This window comes from Podarcis raffonei, chromosome 8 (assembly GCF_027172205.1).
Source record: "Podarcis raffonei isolate rPodRaf1 chromosome 8, rPodRaf1.pri, whole genome shotgun sequence".
NCBI classification, from domain to species: Eukaryota; Metazoa; Chordata; class Lepidosauria; order Squamata; family Lacertidae; genus Podarcis; species Podarcis raffonei.
Window position 1 is genome coordinate 81707722 of NC_070609.1, and position 18291 is coordinate 81726012.

The following is an 18291-nucleotide window of genomic DNA, read 5'->3' on the forward strand; positions in this document are numbered from 1 at the left end:
GACGCTGCGTGCTCTGAGTCACTGGAATGAACCTTTGCAAATATGCGCCACCACAAACTACAGGATAGAACAAAGGCCTTCGACTCCTTGTGATATTTCACACAGGAATGTAGGAAAGTGGCCTTACACTGAGCCAGACCTTTTGTCCGCCTAGCTCAGTTTTGCCACTAGCCTGGTGCCCCAGAGAAGCCCCCCACCCTGCAAGCAAGACATGAGCATAACAGCCCCTCCCCACTTGTGATCCCCAGCAAGGGGAATCGCCCAGGAGGGCTACCTGCTTCCAATCCTGGAGTGGACATTCAGCCACCGTGCCTGGCAACCTTTTGGAGGTCTCCATTTGGCACATTTCGGAGACAAATTCAGTGAGATTTAGGCTGCAAGGATAAGCAGGACCACCGCCCTCTCCTCCTCTGTGCCTCCTTCAATCATTTTCTGGAGTGGGGCTGAATGTTTTTATTTCCTGGTCTGCAGTGGTATCTTTCTTTTGTCCAGCACTCTTGCGGAAGCAGCTGAGCTGTGTCAGCATTTGACAGCTCATTCGAGTTGCAGTGGTGAAGCCTTGAGTCAGCTTGAGCTGGCGTGGGGAGGAGGGAGGAGGTGGGAGAGCCATTGAGGATTCCCATATAAGCCTTGCTTTTCGCCAACCAGACAGGCAGACAGGAAGTGCAAGTGTGGGAGACCTCCCCCCTCCCCACATAATCGTGTATCCCCATGATTACAAGGGCTGGAGGCAAAGGGAAGGGTGTGGAGCACAGCACTAAGAATATAAAGGAAGGGCATGCAAGATTAGGCTCGAGGCAGAGAAGGAAGGAAGGATTGATCAAACCCCAGTTTGCAAAGAGGCTTCTGGGTAGGTAGAGGGTGTTTGCACACATGAGGATTAAATCACTTTGTGGTTTAATCCGTCTACAACAACACAGCCATGGATCTGGCTCTGCCCGGCCAGCTTTTCCCACACTCCTGATAACGTACAATTCCCCCCATAGCTTCCTGAACAGCAAGGCATTTGTAGCACAAAGTGCAGCTACAAGTTAGTTAAGCACACTAAAGACCCCCACCCCCAAATTTCAATGGGTAAGAGTTAAGGACATGGGTAGGCAAACTAAGGCCCGGGGGCTGGATCTGGCCCAATCGCCTTCTCAATCCGGCCCACGGACGGTCCGGGAATCAGCGTGTTTTTACATGAGTAGAATGTGTGCTTTTATTTAAAATGCATCTCTGGGCTATTTGTGGGGCATAGGAATTCGTTCATTCCCCCCCCCCAAAAAATATAGTCCAGCCCCCCACAAGGTCTGAGGGACGGTGGACTGGCCCCCTGCTGAAAAAGTTTGCTGACCCCTGGTTAAGGAGGTCCTTGGGTGGCTAGTCAATAAGAGTTAGACAAATGCACTGGGGATAAGGGCTGTCAGTAGCCGCTAGCCACAATGACTATGTTCTGCTTTATTATTGATAAAATTACTTTTGTGTTACCACCGTGGTATAAGTGAAAATCCGGACACAGAAGTTGTTGAGCTGAAATTCACCAAAATCTACACTTCCGACATGGGCTGCCATATGTCTGGATTTTCCCAGACAATTCAGCTTTTAAAAAACCCACAATAATACAGATAATCACCCAGGTGGCTGATGAATCCATGATTAAACAGTAACAGGCCCCGCTGGTGCAAAAATGTATTCCAGAAGCGAGGTGGCCTCGGCTGAATCTCTGCTGGTAGGGAGACGGGTGACACTCCATGCCAACTTCTGGTTTGATAACCATTCTTGCAAGTTAGCCCCTTCATAAGTAACAAAGAGTCTTGTCGGCTACCAAATGTATTATGGAATAAGCAGATACAGAAAGTGAGAACCTTAGCAAGCATAGTACCTGGGTCTATTCAGTAGCGTCTGAGTGTGGAGAAGGAGACAGTAAACTCTGAGGAGAGGGAAATTAAATGCCAAAAAAACCCCAAAACCACTCAACAGCAAAGCGACTCCAACCACAGGCAACATTTCGCACATTGGACTCTGATCTACAAAAAATCTTATTTCCATAATATAATCCCATAGTTTTTCAGCTGCTCCAAGACTCATTTTTGATGCATGAATGTTATTGTTAATGGTTTATTATTCTCATCATCTCAATTTCCTACCTGCTGCTCACTGTCAGGATCCAGGTCAGGTTACAGGAATTTAAAAACAGTTTAAAACAAATTACTACTGTCATGCGAATAGGGTGGATCCTGAACACACACATCTATTGATCTATTGAGCTGAGGTGTCAAAGGCCAGGGAAAAAGGTGCGTCTTCAGCAAACAATTGAAACGACACACATAGGAAGATGCAGGAGGAATGACGGATGAGAAAAAGGGCTGGGGGGGGGACAACTTTATTTAGGAATGTGGGGCGTGCAGAGAGCATGAAAAAGACTCCAGAGTTTCACATAAATATTTGTTGTTGTTTAGTCGTGTCCGACTCTTCATGAGCCGATGGACCAGAGCATGCCAGGCACTTCTGTCTTCCACTGCCTCCTGCAGTTTGGTCAAACTCAAAATAGAAATCCGCTTTATTCCAGTTTTTATCAGAAGCCTTTGCTCCCTAGGCACACCAGCTCTTTCCTTAGCTATCAGCACAGTACTTTAGTGTTTATTTAAGACAAAGGGGGGACATTTTCAGCACCCCCTGCAACACACATACATGAAGCACATCATCCCTTGGTGCAATCTGTCCACCTACCAGCCCCTGTGTGTTCAGTATGTGTTCTTTTGGTGGCATTCCCATAGCAGGCTGACTTTAAAAAGGGTTGGCTGTTTGTTCAAGAGAGGAGATAGCTTAAATTGGGGGGTAGGGGGGTTGCAATTAATGGGGTGGGGAAATGCAGTTGGGCAAGGCAACAACTAGCACAGAAATAAATAAGTCACCATTTAGTAAAGTGACAGGCATGAAATATGTATCCCACATCCAATGCGGGGCCCAGAGAGTCCAGAGTACAGTGGATCAGATGAAATCAAGCATTGGGATGAAATCCAGCCCCTAGGATTTCCCCACATTGGGCCTGCAGTCAGTGGCTCCTATCAGCCTCCTCCAGAGCCCGTGCTGTGTTTCAGGATGTTGCCGTTGCAGAGTGGGATTTTGAAGGGTCTTTGTAGTGTCTTGAGGGCTTTCGGGAGGCAGAAGCTGAGGGCGAGAACCTTTGAGAATAATCCTGAAGTGCCACAACAAACAAAAGAAAACAAACAGAAATATTAGATTCTAGAAAGCAAATCAATGACATCTTCAAATATCTCAAGGGCTGTCACAAGGAATAGGGAACAAGCTTGTTTTCTCCTGCTCTGGAGGTGAGGACCCAAACCAATGGCTTCAAGTTACAAGAAAGGAAATTCTGAGTAAACATGGGAATAGTTTTCTGGCAGTTATAGCTGTTGAACAGTAGAACGGATTTCCCTCGGAAGATGGAAGGCTCTCCTTCATTGGCGGTTTTAAGCAAAGGTTGGACGGCCATCTGCCATGGCTGCTTTAGTTGAGATTCCTGCATTTCAGGCAGTTGGACAAGATGACTCTCAGGGTCCCTCCCAACTCTACAATTCTATGATTCTATGATTAGGAGGAGATTTGTGACAGGCATAGGGGAGCGTTTCTTTCATGAAATAGCTGTTAAACTTGTGGAGCTCATGATCACAGGATGTGGCATTTTGAAGGAGATTAGACACATTCATTGTGTATATATAATCCCGTCTCTCCTAAAGCTCTGGTGGCCATGAGACACTTTGGACTGTGGCTCCCATCTCTGCCTGCGTCTGAAACATCTGGAGGGGCACAAGGTTGGGGAAGGAAGGGACAGGCTATTTGCCAGGAGAGCGGGAAATGTGTCCTCCGAGTTTAGAGACAGGAGCAGATGTTGGAGAGAAACCCCATGGATCAGCTTTCACCATCTTCCTCAAACTCAGAGCTTTCCAGACCTCCATGTGACAAAATGGTGGACCTCTGGTATGATTCAGTGTGACTGTTTCCAAATATGTTTTTTTTAATAGGTTTTTAAATATTGTCTCCCCCCAAGGTGGTGGCAGCCTCCACTGAGGTCCCTCAGACTTCCCACCCCAACAAAGCCCACTGTTCTTCTCCCTTCCCACTGCCATCTTGGAATACCTTCCAGATGGCGCCTCGTACCTACGGGACCGCCTCTCCTGGTATGCCCCACAGAGAAACTTACGGTCTTCAAATAAAAACATCTTGAAGGTCCCAGGCCACAGAGAAGTTAGGCTGGCCTCAACTAGAGCCAGGGCTTTTTCGGCCGTGGCTCCAATCTGGTGGAACACTCTGTCACAAGAGACCAGGGCCCTGCGGGACTTGACATCTTTCCGCAGGGCCTGCAAGACAGAGCTGTTCCGCCAGGCCTTTGGCCAGGGCACAGCCTGACTCCCTCCCTCGGCAATCTTCGCGGAGCTCTGGCCCAATGGTGGCCAGTGGCTCGAATTAATTAATTTTATAATGAATGATTTTAGAGTGTTGTCTGTGCTGTACTTTTGTACTGTTTTATTGTTGTTAGCCGCCCTGAGCCCGGCTTCGGCTGGGGAGGGCGGGATATAAATAAAATTTATTATTATTATTATTATTATTATTATTATTATTATTATTATTAACACTCTCTTGCTCCTCCTCACCTGCTTCCTGCAGATATCCAGTATAATTCCCGCCCGCATCAGGCACCAGATCTCCCCCACCAGTGAAACAAGGACGTTCACAATGTCCATCCACCGGCCAACGGTCATCAGCAAGATCAGGAGGCCCCCCATCCTGACAAAGACCGTCTGGTAGGCCATCTGCTCTGTGGGGTTCTGCCGTTGCTCTTCTGCCATTGGACAAAGGAAAGATAAAATGGTTAGGTTTCTGCTGGTCAACTTATATACAATGCCAGTACTATTCGGAGGAGACTTGTTTAAATTAATGAACCTAAGAAAGACTCACACTGGATACACTCTGCAAATGAGAAGGCAGGGATGGGGAACAACTGTGGTCCTCCAAGTGTCAAGGACTGGCTGGATGAGGAAGAGCAGTGGGAGCCCCCTGCCCAAGAGACCCCCAGGGAAGAAGCAGAAGATGACGACTTAGATCCTGGGTCCTGGTGGTGGGACGCAGAAGAGCAGTCTGGGGAAGGGACGAGCTGGGAGGTGCTGGAAGCAGGGAGTTTGAGTGATCCAGGGGAGTCAGGAGGAGGAGGCACCTTCCAGGACACGATCTGAGGCCGAGCGTCACGGTGTGAGCACAGACTCAGAAAGAGAGCAGTCAGAGGTTGCCCTTGCTCCCAGCAGCAGGGCAGTCTCGGTCCTGCTGGCTCGCTTCCTCCTCTGATACCCCAATCGATTAGAATCCTGCACGTTGCTGAGCGTTGGGCCAGGCAGGCGCAGAGGATGAGCACTCCCCTTTGACGCAGCCTTCATCTGCTTGGGAGGTGAAATATACTCAGAGTCGCAAAGTGATTTCATGCTCTTTATTCAGCTCATAGTGGTGAGGAGGAATGAATGAATGTCCCCTCAAAGTATCTGCTTTATATACATTATTTACACAATGGGCTGCACATGATTGGCTAATTCCGGAATTCTACTGTAAGCCAATCAGGTTGTGGATTCACTTCTATCTGGAGCATGATTGGGTAGTTCCTGCCAACCAATCATACTGCTGCATTGTTCTAGGACCAATCAGACTGCTGCATTCTGAATCCTATTGTTCTAGGACCAATCAGACTGCTGCCTTTTGGATCCTATTGTTCTAGGACCAATCAGACTGCTGCAGTTTGGATCCTATTCAACTCAGTACATAACAGGAGGGATCCAGAGTGAGAGGCTAGAGGGGGAAGTGAAGGGCTAGTGGTCAGTTTCAGCAACTTCTCAGCTGGATTAAGGTGAACCAGAGGACTCTGCTGTGTTGTTGTTGTTTAGTCATTTAGTCGTGTCCGACTCTTCGTGACCCCATGGACCAGAGCACGCCAGGCACTCCTGTCTTCCACTGCCTCCCGCAGTTTGGTCAAACTCATGCTGGTAGCTTCGAGAACACTGTCCAACCATCTCGTCCTCTGTCGTCCCCTTCTCCTTGCGCCCTCCATCTTTCCCAACATCAGGGTCTTTTCCAGGGAGTCTTCTCTTCTCATGAGGTGGCCAAAGTACTGGAGCCTCAGCTTCAGGATCTGTCCTTCCAGTGGGCACTCAGGGCTGATTTCCTTCAGAATGGAGAGGTTTGATCTTCTTGCAGTCCATGGGACTCTCAAGAGTCTCCTCCAGCACCATAATTCAAAAGCATCCATTCTTCGGCGATCAGCCTTCTTTATGGTCCAGCTCTCACTTCTATACATCACTACTGGGAAAACCATAGCTTTAACTATATGGACCTTTGTTGGCAAGGTGATGTCTCTGCTTTTTAAGATGCTGTCTAGGTTTGTCATTGCTGCTGTGTTAATAAAAGCTAATTGCATTCCGTACCTCCTGTGTGTCCCTGCCCTGTGGCCGACCTGGGCTCACTTGGCAGCTTCTGGACACCAAGTGATGCTGGTCTCCCAACTCCAGCATAGCCAGTAGTCTGGGATGATAATGGGAGCTGGAGGAGTCCAGTAACATCTGGAGGCCCACAGGCTCTCCCATCCCTGCAATAAATGGATACAGAGTAGTGATGGAGGCATCTGGAGCAGTAAAAGCAAGTGATGGTCTAGTTAAGGGACAGAGAACCTGTGCTGCCATCTAGACCTTGCAGGACTCCGGGTCCCAGCAGCCAGCATGGGCAAGAGTCAGGGCCGGAGCTGGGAGCTGGAGTCACAACAACATCATCCGGAAGGCCACAGGCCACCATCCCTGCTGTAGGGATAGCTCAGTGAGAACAGTCTCTTCCGGTTCAAGCTCCACATGGAGCAAACGTTTCCTGAATTGCTGAATAGTGTTGGGACTAGAGGACCCAACTCTACAATTCCACGATTGTATCTTCAGCAGAACCAGTCCAATTCTCTCTTCGAAAAAAGACGATTATTGGGGATTGGAACCGGGAAGGGGGGGTGGAGTTTGGGAATCCAAAGGGTGTATAATTATAATCTGTTTTGCTTTTATTTTGTTTTGTTATTTGTATGAGAATTGAGGAAATCGTGGAAGGGAATTTAGGTCGACTTTAGAAAAAGGCTTTAAGAATAAGCACTGATGTATAATCATTGATGTCTATAAGGCAAAATTGGTTTTTCAAAATGAACTAAATATAAAATATAAAATATAAAAAGGCCGGTGTTTCCCAGTTGTCGGTGTTTATCCTACTTTTTAAAGATTTGCCTTGAGACAGTCTTTAAACCTCTTTTGTTGACCAACAGCATTACACTTTCCATTTTTAAGTTGGGAATAGAGTAGTTGCTTTGGAAGATGATAATCAGACATCCGCACAACATGACCAGTCCAACGAAGTTGATGTTGAAGAATCATTGCTTTGGTGATCTTTGCTTCTTCCAATACACTAACATTAGTTTGCCTGTCTTCCCAAGTGATGTGTAAAAATTTTCAGAGACACCGTTGATGGAACGGATCTACAAGGGATCTTTGTATTTAATGGATCTTTGTATTTAAGATCCCCCTAGCTAGAAATGCCAGGAGTTGCACCTGGGGACTTTCCCCCTTACCAGACATTATTCTGATGGCCTGTGATGCCACGGAACGTTCGCAAACATTCCAACCGCTCCAGGAAGGGAAGGTGCCAGAAGCGGACCATTCTGCAGGAGGGTGCTGCTTGCTTGCTGCTGGGGAAGGAAGCCAAAGGCCAATGGCCGCCCACACCTAACAACCTCCCAAAGATCTTGCCCACTGAGCCAGAGGCCCACGAGGAGAGGAGGAGCTCACCTTGCATGTAGATGACAAGCAGCGTGTAGCAGATGGTGAGCGGGGTCCAGAAGCGGATGGCCTCTGAGGTGGTGAGGAAGTCCCGGTTGATCAGGGCCACCGCCGCCAGGTCGGCCACCACGAAGGTGACCTTGAGGGCGTTGCAGAGGAGGCGAGGGATGCCGTGCCAGGTGGTCAGGAGGAAGAGGCAGGCCCCGCAGTAGCGCTCCTTGCAGTGGAGCTCGTACATGGTGAAGATGTGGCGCGTCAGGCGCCAGACATAGTAAGTTAAGAGTCCTGCCAGGCCGACGCTGAGGAGCAGGTTCCAGGTGCGGTGGGGCGCCCCCTCCTGGAGGTAACTGAGGCTGCAGGAGATGCCGCAGCCCAGGGAGTACTGGCAGAGGAGGTAGAGCTGGCTGCTGTGCACCCCCTGCAGGATCCCAGTGGAAATTGAGAGATGGTAGCAGTGTATATTAATTTTTTTTTATAGAAATAATTTCAATTATAAAGAAATAGAGTGATACAAAGGGGGGAAGGGAGAAAGTAAGGGGGGGAGAACAAATGTGTGTGTAAGAAAGAGAGAGAAAGAAACAATTCACAAAACTGCAATGTAATATACAGTCGTACCTTGGATCCTGAACGCCCTGGAACTTGGACTTTTTGGCTCCTGAATGCCGCAGACCTGGAAGTGATTGTTCCGGTTTGCGGACGTTCTTTTGGAACCCGAATGTCCGATGGGGCTTCCACAGCTTCTGATTGGCTGCAGGAGATTCCTGCAACCAATCAGAAATCGCTACAGTGGTACCTCAGGTTAAGTACTTAATTCATTCCAGAGGTCCATTCTTCACCTGAAACTGTTCTTAACCTGAAGCACCACTTTAGCTAATGGGGCCTCCTGCTGCCAGCGCGCCGCTGGAGCATGATTTCTGTTCTCATCCTGAAGCAAAGTTCTTAACCCGAGGTACTATTTCTGGGTTAGCGGAGTCTGTAGCCTGAAGCGTCTGTAACCTGAAGCGTATGTGACCTGAGGTACCACTGTATTTGGTTTCCGAATGTTTTGGAAGTCGAACAGTCTTCCAGAACAGATTCCGTTCGACTTCCAAGGTACGACTGTACTCCCATACATTCATATATTAATTGATATGGACGGTGGCAGTGTATGGGGGGGTGTTTATTTTGATTATATATATTTTGATTTTAGATTTAGATTTTGTTCTGTCAACCACCCTGAGACTTCCATGTATAGGGCGGCATATAAATTCAAGAAATAAATAATAGTGGTTAGTGTGTTGGACTAGGACCAGGGAGATCAGAGTTCAAATCCCCACCCGGCCATGGAACTCACTGGGGGACGTTGGGGACCAGTCACTGCCTCAGCCTAACCTACCTCACAGGGATGTTGTGGGGACAAAATGGGAGGAGAACCACCACGTACAGCACTTTGAACTCTTTGGAAGAAAAGCTGGGATGTAAATGCAGTGAATAAATAAATAAAAATCCCTCCAACCAAATGGCAGGATAAATCTCGACTGTCGCAGGAATTCGCTTCCTTCTATCGCAGGGCTCCTGGTTACTTTGACTCCACTCAGGTGCTTGTTTGGGGGTTCCCCGGCTCCCCTCCACAGCAGGCATGTGGTCCCACCTCAGCCCGCACATGAAGAAATATAATAATAATAATAATGATAATAATATAATAATAATTTATTATTTATACCCTGCCCATCTGGCTGGGCTTCCCCAGCCACTCTGGGCAGCTTCCAAAAAAATATTAAAACACTGTAATACATCAAACATTAAAAGCTTCCCTAAACAGGGCTGCCTTCAGATGTCTTCTAAAAGTCTGGTAGTTGTTGTTCTCTTTGACATCTGGTGGGAGGGTGTTCCACCGGGCGGGTGCCACTACCGAGAAGGCCCTCTGCCTGGTTCCCTGTAACATGGCTTCTCGCAGTGAGGGAACTGCCAGAAGGCTCTTGGTGCTGGACCTCAGTGTCTGGGTAGAACAATGGGGGTGGAGACGCTCCTTCAGATATACTGGGAAAAGGGAAAGAAAGAGTCGCTCACCTTGTCAAGGGAGAGGACGGTGGAGATGGCCCGAAGGGAGAACTCCAGCACCACCAAGGCAGCCACACGATAGCCGACCACCGTGAAGGTCCCGGTCAGCACCAGGAGATGCAGCTGGTCCAGCAGTGGCCACTGGTTGCGGATGATCTCCTTCTCCTTCTGCCGGTCGGGGTCGCTGGGGCAGAAATGAGGGTCTCAAGAAGGGAAAGGCAATTTCTCCGCTCAGGACTGAGAGCTCAAACTCAGGAAGCTACAGGGACTAGATGGAGTAAACACACCTTCCCTTTGCCGAGTCCCATCTGAGTACTTCCAGGAGAGCCCAGAGGGCTTCTTCCACCACCAGGGTCTCCAAGGTTGGCAGGAACCTGATATCCCCTGCATTTACTCCAGGAGAACCATCTTCTGCCTCTCCCAGGGGCAGAGAGGTTTGGGGGCTCACGCATGTCTGGCAATACCCTTTGGCCTTGCAACAATCCACCTTCACAGGCTTTGGGTAAATTGCGCATGGGACTCTATACATACTCAGAGGGGGTGCTCCTCTTCTGTACTGTTTCTGGAGCCTGAAAGGGGTCTTCTTGGGGCTTGGCTCCAAAAAGACCCTTGGAAACGCACAAAGGTTTGTTCGCTGGCAAACGCAAACTCCCTGGCTGCCTCTTCCTGTATCAATCTTGGGGCGTGTTCAGGTCCTCTGTGATCATTTCACATTTCCCAAGTTGAGTTTGGTCACCGAGATCAAATGAAACCTGCTCCTATTTAAGCTCCCGGTTCAGCCCTGACCGAAACCGTCCCCAAATCCATAGGGATGTGTTTGCGATGCCCTTGTCCTCATACAAAGAATCACGGCTAAAGGACAACCTCATCCTCTGAAAAATAGTTGGTACACTGCTGAATATCGTTTTCCATTGCCTGTGCTCATCCGCTTTGTTTTCCAAAGCTGAAAAGATTAAGGAAATGCCAAGGAAGGCATCTTTGCCCGGCAATCTTATTCTCACCAACACAAAAGGCATCTCGCCAGCCAGCGTACAAAGAAGTCAGCTGGGCACTGCCCAGGTGGGGCCATGCTTGCGCCCTGCCCTGGAGATAAGATGCTGCCACTCCAATATTTAACTCCCAGGGATCCCTGGGGCTCCAAAGCATGGCATTGGTGGAAGCTCACATGAACCAGATCTTAAAGGGGGGTTCCTCAAAGGCAAGACCAGAGACAATCAACTTCGCAGGAGCAGAAAATCTGGGCTTGTCTCTATTGAATTAATAGGAGTGTCTGAGATTCTTTCTGCAGACAGACAGCCATCAAAGCATCTGGATTCAGGAGGCAAACGTGACACTAGGCAGATCGGCTTGCTGGTCTTTATGGCTCCTTCCTTCCACCACCTAGCCAGCACCTTATCAGAGCCCTGCAGGGGTAAATAGCCACCCCAGGGCCGCCTGCAAGGACAGATTGAGGAAGCGGCTCTCTGTTTAGAAATCTCTGCTCTGCCTAACAAGCACTCACTTCAAACAGTTGATGTAGATGTAAATCTTCATCAGGCTGCCCAGGATGGAGACGGCACAGGCACCCACCAGCCCTGCAAGGAAGCAAAGGTCAGAACAGGGGTAGGGCTCAGTGGGTGGGGAAGCCCCCCCGGGAGGAGGAGAAGCTCACCCTGCAAGACGGAGTCCACCAGATCGGAGCCCCAGGCCAGGCTGGGGAAGGCGGGCAGCCAGGAGAGCAGGTAGGAGTAGAGACTGGAAAGCATGTTGGTGCGGTGGGGCAGGGGGAGGGTGGGTCTGGCCTTCCTCTTCCCGGCTGCAGGCTCAAAGGTCTGCTGTTGGAAGGCTGGCGAGAGCCCAGGGACCTTGTGCTTGTGTTGCTGCTGCTCTGGTAAATCATTGCTGCCTCTTGGCCCCTCCTGGGGAGGAGGCCGCTCAGCCAGAGCCCTTGCACAACCATTTCTGCTTGGGGAGAAGCAGGAAAATCATTTCCTGGGCCAGTACTAGTAGCAGCAGCTGCAGCTCCCCAGAATGAAAGCAAAGGGAAACACTTAAGGCAATGAGGTTTTTGAACTCCAGCCCAACTGCAAAATGTTGTTCTTTTTTCCCTTCAAATTTTTTATTACTTTTCACAAAATTATAAACGAAAACAAATAAACAAACATAGAAACATAAATCATAACCTTATTAAAATGACACTTATTAACATTGTTAAGTGACTTCCTCGCTTCCCCTTGGTTGAATTTCCATGCATATCCTTTTAACGGCTTTCCAAAGAATAATAATAATAATAATAATAATAATAATAATAATAATAAATTTTATTTATATCCCGCCCTCCCCAGCCGAAGCCGGGCTCAGGGCGGCTAACAACAATAAAACAGTACAAAAATACAGCATAAACAACACTCTAAAATCATTCATTATAAAATTAATTAATTCAAGCCACTGGCAACCATTGGGCCAGAGCTCCGCGAAGATTGCCGAGGGAGGGAGTCAGGCTGTGCCCTGGCCAAAGGCCTGGCGGAACAGCTCTGTCTTGCAGGCCCTGCGGAAAGATGTCAAGTCCCGCAGGGCCCTGGTCTCTTGTGACAGTGTTCCACCAGGTCGGAGCCACAGCCAAAAAAGCCCTGGCCAGCCTAACTTCTCTGTGGCCTGGGACCTTCAAGATGTTTTTATTTGAAGACCGTAAGTTTCTCTGTGGGGCATACCAGGAGAGGCGGTCCCATAGGTACGAGGGTCCTAGGCCGTATAGGGCTTTAAAGGTTAAAACCAGCACCTTAAACCTGATCCTGTACTCCACCGGGAGCCAGTGCAGCTGGTATAGCACCGGGTGAATGTGATCTCGCAGCGAGGACCCCGTAAGGAGTCTTATAAACTTCACTTAGTCTGTTAACATCCTTATATCTTTTCCATTCAAGATTGAACATGTTCAACATCACACCAGCTGCAAAATGTTCTTGCAGGTGTTGTCATCTCTGCCTGTTGCTGCCTCCCTTAAGCCTCTTCTGAGAAGCCCCTTCTTTACAAAAGCAGGTGCCAAAAAGGAGATCATGTAGGGAAGTGCTGCTGAGCATATGCAGAGTGCTTTTCCCTCGCATCACTGGTGAGTAACTTTAAATTGATACGGAAGGGGGGGCATGTCTTCTTCACCTCCTTCGCTACAATATATCAATTTATTTCCAATTGTCAATGTCAAAAGGGACTAAAATCTATAAAATTCATAGAAAATCAACGTGCCAATTTGCTCAATTTCTCTAGGACTCCATGACACCTCCCCTGTCCTCCATAATCCCTCAAGCAAGGTGTCAAGACCCTAATCCTGTCAAATCACTCTGCCAAGCCTTTCCTCCAGGCAATGCCAGTACATGGACCATTGTCTTCTCATCACCGGTACTCAGGATGTGCTTATCTGCGCATATCTCCAGCTCTGCATATTCCCCCCTCCCTCCTCCATATGTTAATCCTGTGTAACCCAACCTCTTCTTAATGTATTCATGATGTAACTGGGCTGTGTTTTGCACTGTATTCTGGGGCATGGAGGGAAGTTTCAAAAGTTCATGTCACCCCTTTCTCGCTGTTCAATCTCGCCTTGAACCTGTTGCGCAATAAACTTGAATCTTCTGCAGCTTGCTCCTGTCTCCGGCTGAGCTCATTTTCCTCCGCAGGGACCTGCGGACTTAGTCCGACGAGCTGGGTGGCAGAGCAGCCTCGCACCCAGATTTTACTGTAACAAAGTGAAGGAGGAGGACTCTCATGCGGGCCTGAGCCCCAGAAGCCATTTTTCTTCTCAACAGACAACTTTTAGGCCACAGCACTTCAGAGCTGCATTTGTTTTACTTGTGATACGTGGGTTTTTATGCATACTCCGACAGACGGCATAGCACACATTACAAATGCATGCAAATAAATGCATCTGGGCGAACACGAGCCCTTGCTTGGACACACCGCATACCAGAAACAAACCCCAGGTGCCAAAGTTCACTCGGTCTAGCCCAGCTCCCTTTGCACAATGGTGAAGCAAAATGTAACAAAGACCTGTCAATCAAAACAGCAGGATGCCTTGTAAATCAGCAGGGTTCCAACTGGTAATAATAGTGGTAATAATAATAATAATAATAATTGTCAGCGCTGCCCAAGGTCCCAGCTCACACAAGACCAACGCTGCTTCTTCCTCAAGTAAAAAAGTCTTTATTGAAGTTCAGTTTCATTTCCAGACGCGCAGCGCGCAACGCTACGTCTATACCTTAGACCGTCGAAGTCCCATCTGAATCTCCTCCCCCCTGACACCAGTTTAAGATTCTAGCCTCACTCCACCTCTTCCTCTGTTCCTTCTTTCTCTGGGTCCTCCTGCTAGTCGGAGTCTCAGCCCTCCTAGACTCCTCTGACGCTGAGTCCCCTGACTCTTCCCCCTCCCTCCTTCGGGCTTTAGGACCTGGCTCCCAATCCGGGTTTTCTGCTGTCCCTCGCTCCTCCACATTTGAACTTGGCGCGCGCGCGCAGCCTCCCACTTTCCTTCTGACCGTTACACTTGTGTCACTGCTCCCTCTTTCGGGGAGGCTAGCTGGACCTGGCCTTCCCTCCGTTTCCCCACTTCCCGATGGGGGCGTGGTTACCCCTGACTCATCTTCTCTCCCCGCTGGAGGAGAAGCTGGTCCTGACTCATGTGACTCTTCCCCCCCACTGTGCTCTGGTGGGGGAACTGGTCCTGATCCTCCGCTGCTCCCTTGGGAGTCCCCTCTGGTCCCTTGTTTATGGAGCGTCCCCCCTGGGACCCCCCTCGCCCTTACCATAGGCGCCCCCTTCTGGGAATCTTCTGATTCGCTGGAGAAGCTCATGGAATCTCTCGGGCCACTGTCATATTCCCCTACGCTCCCCTCGGATTCCTCTCCTCCGCTCTCTATTTGCTCTCTCCCCTGCTCTTCTGCTCCTGAGCCTCTGACAATAATAATAATAATAATAATAATAATAATAATAATAATTTATTTATACTCCGCCCATCTGGCTGGGTTTCCCCAGCCACTCTGGGCAGCTTCCAACAAAATATTAAGATACAATAGCCTGTTAAACATTAAAAGCTTCCCTAAACAGATGTCTTCTAAAAGTCTGGTAGTTTTTCTCTTATTAAGCTTCTTATTAAGGCTGTCAGATAAAGAGAAACCACTCCCCTTTGTGTAACAAATATTTATTTTTGTACTCAGCAGGGGTGCCAAGTTGAATAAAATATTGAGGGTTTTCAGGTAAGCCCTGCTCCACATAACTGATCACATGATGTGGCACACGCACATTTGAATGGCAATGCCCATCAGCTTGGGAGGAGCCCTCAAATATTTTGGGGGGTTTGTGTAACGGGACCTCAGCCACTACGAGTTGACTCCTATAGTACTCAGTATATGTAAAGACCGTAACCAAGGAAGTCAGGGGAAGTTTGTATCTTGAATTTTTATACTGTCTCGAAAGTCCCATCTCAGGTGAGCTGTGGAGGGGTGAGGCTCCTTTTTTCTGATCCTGAGGTGGTTCCTGCTAAGAGGGTCTTCCCCAAGTGCACAGTTGGTCCTGAGTTTGAGTTTATCTCCACTGAAATCAAGGGACACTGCCAGGACAGTGTTACCTTGGGTTAAGTATTTAATTTGTTCCAGAGGTCCGTTCTTAAACTGAAACTGTTCTTAACCTGAAGCACCACTTTAGCTAATGGGGCCTCTCACTGCCGCTGCGCCGGCGGAGCATGATTTCTGTTCTCATCCTGAAGCAAAGTTCTTAACCCGAGGTACTATTTCTGGGTTAGCGGAGTCTGTAACCTGAAGCGTATGTAACCCGAGGTACTACTGTACGTACTGCCATGCAAGCCCTCCGTGACAAGCTTTCTGTCAAAATATTTTGCAAGGACCAAGGAAAATGGGAGTCCCACACAAGTACAAAGGCAGCAGGGTCAGTTCTGGTGCCAGAAGACCCCCATGGAAGCATGCAAGTCTGCCGGGCAGACCTTTGAGCTAACTTCTGTTTGGCCTTTGCATTCTGAGCCCTCATGCTAATTTCTGGTCCTAGGGACTCAGGTTCTCCCTTCTGCTCCCACAAACCACCTACAGTTGGTGCAAAGGGTGCTAATCATGTACACCAGCTAGAGCTCACTGGGCAGGTGGGAAGGTGATATATAAATGTAATAAATAATAATTGAGGTTTGGGGATATCTTGTTAATCACTTAGGGCTGCAGTGATGAAGTCAAGGCCCTCTGCAGGTGACAAAGCAGCTCCTTCTGCCATGTTAAAAAATGGAAGCATCTGCTAGATCCATTGAGTCCGGCAACCTATTCTCAGCTAGAATATGCTTTGACCCTCCTGCCTGAATGAAAATGGAACCTAGAGTGCTTCTTTAAAAGCAATTAGAGGTACTTTGCCTGCAACACTCATTATTATGTGCCAGGCATCATAACCCTTGGTGCAAGCCTCGGCTAAAAAGCTTTCGGAAGAGCTTCTGCTCGTAAGCCGGACCACAAAATGAAAATCGCACAGAGCAATTAGAGCCAATCAATACCAAGTGATAAAATATACTATTGTGTAATAGTCAGCGAAGGCACCAGGGAGGGAAAAGCTGTGTGTGTGTCTGCTAAAAAGGCAGTGTGTTTGTGCCAGGGGAGTCCAAATGTGGTGCTGCATCTGAGATTTTTGCTTCCTTCCTCATCACATTTTCTCTTAAGAATGTTGCGGAAACTTATGGGCTTCAGTAAGTTGGCCCTGGGGGCTGATGGGGAAGAGAGGAGAATCAGAATGAGAGTGGCTTTGACAGTGGCTCTAGGGTAGAGTGCAAGACCCAGTTGAGTTGAGGGAAATCCAGCTCCATCCTTGGTACATTTTGCCTTCTGCTTTTGTTACGTAGTCTTCCTTACTTTTTAATATTTGCAGAGTATCACAGTCCTATATTATGCACTGATAGTTTTAATTACATAACATAAAAGTAAAGATAAAATTGTTTTGGGCTTTCCCTCTACTGCACAGGGTGGCGCTGTGGTCTAAACCACTGAGCCTCTTGGGCTTGCCAATCAGATGGTCGGAGGTTCGAATCCCCGTGACGGGGTGAGCTCCCATTGCTCAGTCCCAGCTCCTGCCAACATAGCAGTTCGAAAACACGACCAAAAGTGCAAGTAGATAAATAGGTACCGCTCCAGCAGGAAGGTAAACAGCGTTTTCCTGCACTCTGGTTTTGGTGTTCCGTTGCGCCAGAAGCAGCTTAGTCATCCTGGCCACATGACCCGGAAGCTGTACGCCGGCTCCCTCGGCCAATAAAGCGAGATGAGCGCCGCAACCCCTGAGTCATCTGCGACTGGACTTAACTGTCAGGGGTCCTTTACCTTTTCTACTGCTGAAAGTTGACAGTCTTTATGGCAGCATTTAGTATATAAAAAAAGGATCCCTGGACAAAGGTGACTATGGGGTGCTGCGCTCATCTCGCTTCAGGCCAAGGGAGCCACGTTTGTCCACAGACAGCTTTCTGGGTCATGTGGCCAGCAGGACTAAACCACTTCTGGCGCAACGGGACACTGTGACAGAAACCAGAGCGCACGCAAACGCCGTTTACCTTCCCATCGCAGCAGTAGCTATTTATCTACTTGCATTGGTGTGCTTTCGAACTGCTAGGTTGGCAGCAGATGGGACAGAGCAATGGGAGCTCACCCCGTCGTGGGGATTCGAACCGCCAACCTTCTGATCGGCAAGCCCAAGAGGGGTTTAGACCACAGCACCACCCATGTCCCGCTATTTAGTATGAACATAATTTTGGCTCGATGTGCTTTCACAGCTCTCCTCTAGGCAGACATATGCAATTGTGAGCATAATGTATTTTTGTGGGATGGATGGGTTTTTATTGGTAGGAGATGATATATTAATTGAAATATATCCCTCCAGGCTCCCAGATGTGTGGGTTTTAAAATCTAAAAAGCAAAGGAATTAAGAATGGAAAGCCTTGTTTTGAGCAGGTCCAGCTAACAAAGCAAGCTGGCTTCCCCCCTCTTACCACACTTAACAAAGAATCAGGCAACAACTTGTAAAGTATGTTTAAAAATAAGATTATCCGGGAGAGGGGAAGTGACATCACACCAAGCTCACTCTACCAATTGTATTCCTATGGTCTGAGTATCTGCCTTTCAGCAATATAGCTCTGTGGACTTAGCCCCTTCTCAAGCTAGCTAGCAATAATATGCACTTGTTGGGTTTGGCTGCTAATCTCCCAAAATTTTAATAGTTTAATTGTTTAGTGAAATGTACAGCTGAGCAATTAATGTGCAGAGTCACTGGCCACTGTGCACTTTCCTGTGAGGAAAATTTGTAGCATTTGGAGCTTTTTAGTTTACAGAAAAGGTGAGTAAGAGGCAACATGTTAGAAACTTTGTCTAGGTCATGATTTTCTGAATTTGTGATGTTTTGATGATTTTGTTCCACATGGTGTCAAGCT

At 48.3% G+C, this 18291-nt stretch overlaps 1 protein-coding gene across 1 annotated transcript; it reads right to left on the reverse strand.

Moving 5' to 3' along the window:
* Positions 1 to 1796: 1796 nt before the first annotated feature.
* On the reverse strand, positions 1797 to 11820 carry TMEM82 (transmembrane protein 82). Its single transcript, XM_053401135.1, is given in 7 exon segments — positions 1797 to 3181; positions 4638 to 4825; positions 7836 to 8244; positions 9876 to 10050; positions 11368 to 11440; positions 11518 to 11622; positions 11625 to 11820. Coding segments are annotated over 7 exon segments (1233 nt in total). The 5' UTR covers positions 11806 to 11820; the 3' UTR covers positions 1797 to 3079.
* Positions 11821 to 18291: the final 6471 nt, after the last annotated feature.